General features: G+C 57.9%; 1 protein-coding gene across 1 annotated transcript; it reads right to left on the bottom strand.

Moving 5' to 3' along the window:
- Positions 1 to 213: 213 nt before the first annotated feature.
- Positions 214 to 1,728, bottom strand: RASSF10 (Ras association domain family member 10). Its single transcript, XM_047070530.1, has one exon. The coding sequence runs from the start codon at positions 1,726 to 1,728 to the stop codon at positions 214 to 216; it is 1,515 nt and encodes a 504-aa protein (XP_046926486.1).
- Between the last annotated feature and the right edge of the window lie 3,834 nt (positions 1,729 to 5,562).

The following is a 5,562-nucleotide window of genomic DNA, read 5'->3' as shown; positions in this document are numbered from 1 at the left end:
ATGGAGACCCGCCTGCCTCCTCCGGGCCTCCCCCGTCCCGCACCCCCTCCACACTCCCTGGCCTGGCGGGTGTCGCCAGCCCTCCCCCCGCCCCGCGAAGAGCAATGCTACCTGGCAGGGGCTCCCCCGCCCACCCCCTGCCTGGTTTCCAGTCCCTGAGCCGGCCAAGGCCACTGCTTTCTTCGAGGAAGGGAGAAGCGTGGTCTACACCTCTTACACAAGAGATTCGCACACGGGCACCGAGTCCGAGTCCTGGCTGTGCATGGAGCTCAGCCCGGTATCCGAGTCCTCGTCGTTGCCAGGACAGCTCTTGGCCAGTCCGCGGGCCTGGTCCACCCACATCTCCGCGCAGCCCTGAGGCCGCGGTTCCCGGGAGGGTCCGCCAGAGCCGACAGTCCCATCGGGGACCACCGTCAACTCCAACGTGTGCAAAGTCTGGAGGAGGCCCTGCAGCTCGCGCTCCTTGCTGTCCCACTGCTGCTGGCTGTAATCCAAGTCCGACTTAACGGCCTCCAGGTCCGTGTTGAGCCGGAGCCCGATGTAGAGGCTGGTGCTGAGCTGCGTCCTGACCCTCTCCTGCTCCAGCAGCAGCTCGCCGTCGAGGCCACCATCAGGCTCCAGGGGCTCCTCCCGCGCGATGAGCTCCTCCTGGCGCCTCCGCATCCACCTCTGGTTCAGCTCCTCCTGAATCTCGGCTGAGAGGCGCTCCAGCAACTCCTCCTGCTGGGCCCGCTGCTCCTGCAGCCGCAGCAGGTCGTCGCACCGCCGGGCCAGCTCCTCCAGCGCGGCCGCCTGCGCCTCGCCGTCCAGGGGCGCCGCCGCCGCCGCCGCCGCCGCCGCCGCCTCGGGCTCCTCTACCGGGCTGGGCCCGTCGACCTCGATGCCTGCGCCCACCAAGTAGGTGTCCTGCACGTAGTTGACTCCGTGCCGCCTCATGCGGTCCAGGTGCACCTTGGCCTCGTAGCGATCGATCTCGCGATCCAGCTCCCGGAGCCGCTGCACCTGCTGACGAATGGTGTGGTCCTGGGAGAGCACCAGATGCACCAGCGTCTCCATGCGCTCCACGGATGCGCTCTCGGTGGCCCGCGGCGGCGACGAGCAGGACGAGGCGGTGGAAGACGACGTAGACGAACAGGGCGACGACGGCTGCTGCTGGCGCCGCCGGTTGAGCTTGGCCAGCTTGCGGAAGGCCTTGCGCACGACCCGCCGCTGCTTCTCCTGGGTCATGGCCAGGCTGGGCCGCGCGGGGATGCCCCGAACGGAGCAGGGGCGCTCGCGACTGAGCACAACGCGCGCCTCGGCGCTGCGGGGGCCCGCGTTGGGTAGTGACGCCTCGCTGCGCACCAGCACGAAGCGCACATTCTCCTGCTCGTCGCCCCAGGCGGCCCAGAGGCGCAAGATGCGCGTCTTGTTAGGCAGGATGCGTTCAAAGCCCCGCCACTTTTCCACGATGCAATAGCACTGCGGGGGCCCGCACAGCATGCCCTGCGGCAGCGCCTCGTCGTCGTCCTCCTCGTCTTCGTCCAGGAGTTCCCGAAGCTCCTCCCGGCCTGGAGAGTCGCCGGCCGTTCCCCGCCGCCGGCCCCGCCGCTGCCTCCGTCGCCGCCGGCAGCCGTCCTCCAACAGCACCCGAACCACGTCCGAGCAGGTGGTGCGGCGGGAGAGACCAGACACCAGCTTCTCTTCCTGGCAGATCCACACCGATATCTTCTTCTCCGAAGGATCCATGGTGCAGCCGGGACGCAGGTGGCGGGTCGGGCTGGGCCCCAATGGGGCGGCAGCGACGGCGGGCAGCCCGGCAGCTCTGGGACAGTTTAGGAGCCTGGGACCCTCGCCCGGTCCGCACTGGCCCTCCTCCCGGGTTGCGCACCGAACGCAAGCGCCGACGCAGGCTGGAATGGCCGAGGCCGTGCTCGGCCCGGACGGCGCGCTCTCCCTGGGCAGTGCGCCCGGGATCGGGCTCCCGCCGCTCTGGCTCTGCCCAAGGTTCCCGGGGCCTCCAGGTTTTGCTCCTCCCCACGTGGCTCCTCCCCCGCCCGCCCCCAGCGACCAGATCCGCGGCCGGAGCGCGGGAGGCGCGGCGCCCGGACCCGCCCCTCGCTGCCTCGCCGCGCCCGGGAGCCGAGTCCGCCCCCCTCTCGCGCTGCCCGCCACGGGAATCCCGGCCCCTTTCGCGGACTCGCCGCTCTGTTGCGCTGCCTCTCCCTCGGCCCACTGGCTCCTCTCCTTGCGTGTAGAGCTACCTGTACGCATCTTGACTTTCTCACCTTTCCCGGCGCCCCTTGGTCCTTCAAGGCCGCGTCGTCTGGGGAGTGCCCTTTGCGCAGACGAGGAAACCGAGACGCGCAGCGTCTCAACTGGAGACTCTTCTGGCCGCATCACTTGACCTCCAGCTGGGAGCAGTAAGCGCTGCCTTTAATGCGGAAGGCCTTACAGCCCTACTCGTCAGGAAGCAATATTTGCATATTTAAGGAGAGGTGCGCGGACTGTGCGCTCCATGGAGATAGAGAGGGCGGCCTGAGTGGGCTCTCCGGAGGCTGGCTCCAGGTTCCCCGCATGGACAGGGTCGTGGCTCCCCATATTGCGGTGGCTTCTCACAGCCTTATTGGCAGGCGGCGCCTAATTCTAGTGGGATTTCGAGACCCTCGACCCCAGTCGCGAGCTTTTTTCCACGTTCCACCTCCATAGGAGAACACTAGCCATGACCGTGAGGGTTTCTGGCGTATCCAGTATCCAGATGTAGCCAGGAAGACAGAAGAGCCAAGTTTCCCAGCTCAAGAAGTCCAAGACCACAATGTGAATGAACTTCTTCATCCTCAGATGTTGATGAGGGTGGTCCTTTGCGTGCAAGACTTGGCCTCAGCTTGTCCTTGTAAGCACGGGTCTGATAAGGTCACTCCCTTGCGTCAAGACCTTGGATGACTGCCATTGCCTCCTGAATAAAGTACTTTTATTCATTCACTTGGTAAATATTTATTGAGTACCCACTGGCTCCAGATACTGTGCTACGACTTTGGTGATGAACAAAGCACAGTCTTGGCCAGCAAGGAGCTCACAATCTAGTGAAGAGCCCCGCTGAGTGGAGTGTTGAACACAGCGGCTTCTGTGCTCTGATAAGGGAGGTATGAGGTGCTAGGGGAATGCTGGGATAGTATCTACCCAGCCTGGGAGAGCCAAGGAAGACGTTCCCCCCCCCTCCCCCCAGGGAGATAGCATCTGAAGCAAAGCCAAAAGCACCATTTAGGTCAGCCAAAGAAAAAACCGAGGGAGGAGGCAGGTGGCATCCCAGGCAGAAGGAGCCATATGTACACAATGGAGTACTACGTGGCAATGAGAAAGAATGAAATCTGGCCCTTTGTAGCAACGTGGATGGAACTGGAGAGTGTGATGCTAAGTGAAATAAGCCATACAGAGAAAGACAGATACCATATGTTTTCACTCTTATGTGGATCCTGAGAAACTTAACAGGAACCCATGGGGGAGGGGAAGGGAAAAAAAAAAAAAAGAGGTTAGAGTGGGAGAGAGCCAAAGCATAAGAGACTCTTAAAAACTGAGAACAAACTGAGGGTTGATGGGGGGTGGGAGGGAGGGGAGAGTGGGTGATGGGTATTGGGGAGGGCACCTTTTGGGATGAGCACTGGGTGTTGTATGGAAACCAATTTGACAATAAATTTCATATATTGAAAAAAAAAAAAAGGAGCCATATGTGCAAAGTCAAGGAATAGAGAGTGTGGTGGTGTGGCTGTTACTCCGGCTACAAGGATCCGAAGTGAGAGTAGTATCAAAGAATGAGGTTGGATGAGGGGCACCTAGGGGCTCGGTTAAGCAGCCGACTTTGGCTCAGGTCATTCGCTCATGGGTTCGTGAGTTTGAGCCTCCCATCAGTCTCTCTGCTGTCAGCACAGAGCCCTGCTTAGGATCCTATGTCCCCTCCCTCCCTCTGCCCCCCCCCCACCTCTCTCTCTCTCACTCTCTCTCTCTCAAAAATAAATAACATTAAAAAAAATAATGAGGTTGGATGAGTGAACAGGAGTCCATCAGGAAGGGAGGTGAGCCTACCATAAGGGTAATGAGAAGCCACAGGTTATGGATTATGAGTTCAGACTGGCGGAGCAAAAAAATCTCAACCCTGACACTTAGTAGCTCAGTAAGCTTAGGAAAAGTATTTTAACTCTCTAAGCCTCAGTTTCTTCATCGGTGAAATCATGATAATAACATACCCACCTAATAGGACTGTGATAAAGTTTCGATGCCGAGAGGTGGCCAGTCCACGGTGGGAGTTTTATTGGAGGGTTAGAAGCCAGGGGGTGTATTAGTTTTCTATTGCTGTGGAACAAATCGCCATAAATTTAGTGGCTTAAAATAACACGCAGTTATTAGTTTGTAGTTCTGGAAGTCAAAAACCCAGTATAGGATGGCTGGCTTCCCTGCGCATAGTCTCCCGAGCCTACTGGCAAAGCGTTGGCTGGGTTGAGCTCTCATCTGGAGGCTCTGGGAAAGAACCCATTTCCAAGCTCACTCACGTTGTCGGTAGAATCCAGTTCCTTGCAGTTGGAGGAGGGAGGTCCCTGTTTCCTTGCTGGCTGTTGGTTGGAGCTCACTGTCCACTCCTGCAAGCCCTCCTTAGGTCCTTTCCACGTGACCCTCTTCATCTTCAGGCCAGCGACAGCATGTTGAATCCTTGGGAAACCTCCTTGAATTTGAGTCTCTGTGACTTGCCCTTCTACTTGCTGGAGAAAACTCTCTACTTTTAGAGAGCTCACTTCATCAGGTAGATTCACCTGGATCATTTCCCTGTGTTTAAGGTTGACTGATTAGTAGCCTTAACTATATCTGCGGAATTCCTTTTGCTGTGTAACCTAGCATAATCACCAGAGAAACACCAGAGTGATGGAGATCATAGGGCCCTCTTAGACTTCTGCCTACCACAGAACGTAACATGATCTTCTCATTTGAAAAAATCACTCTGTTTGCGTTGGGGGTGACGGTGGGCGGGGGAGAATGAGAGGCAAAAAGGCTCTTTAGAGGATTGTCATATACCTTCATGGAGGAGACGGTGGCCTGCACTGTAGGCAGGGGCAGTGAGGGGACTGGACAAAATTGAGAACTATCAGAGAGGCAGGGCTATTTCCATCTCCCTAGCATGGTATTGGAGGTCTCTGATAGTCTGGCTCAGCCCATTCCCCCGAGTCCTCACATGGTTGGCTATCCCTTCCTCCTTCCCGCCGGACACGTGATCGTTACAGCTTTGTTCTCAGCCGTAATCCCTACTGGATTTTAAGCTCCACGAGGGTAGCGATCCTACCTGTTCTTGCTCACTTTTGAATCCTCTGCATTTAAAGTACAATGCGTGGCACCTTCTAAGTTTACTCAAGTATCTGTCAGATAAATGGATGAACAAATGAATGAGTGGATCCTACATTCTAGCAAGTCAACACCTCACTCATCCAGAACAGCACGGATGTCTTGATGCATCCATGCTTTGGTACATGCTTTCCCTGCTTATGAGGATCCCTCTTAAACAACTGGAAAACACCTACTAATCCTCCAGAAGCTGAGCTC

Source organism: Lynx rufus, unplaced genomic scaffold (assembly GCF_022079265.1).
Source record: "Lynx rufus isolate CCGP_SWC_20201006 ecotype Redwood Valley unplaced genomic scaffold, mLynRuf1.p SCAF_9, whole genome shotgun sequence".
NCBI lineage: Eukaryota > Metazoa > Chordata > Mammalia > Carnivora > Felidae > Lynx > Lynx rufus.
The sequence above is the reverse complement of the archived record's forward strand: the minus strand, read 5'-3'. Positions and strand labels throughout refer to the sequence as shown.

Coding starts and splice junctions, on each gene's coding strand:
- RASSF10 (XM_047070530.1), bottom strand. CDS start 1,728: ATGGATCCTTCGGAGAAGAAGATATCGGTGTGGATCTGCCAGGAAGAG.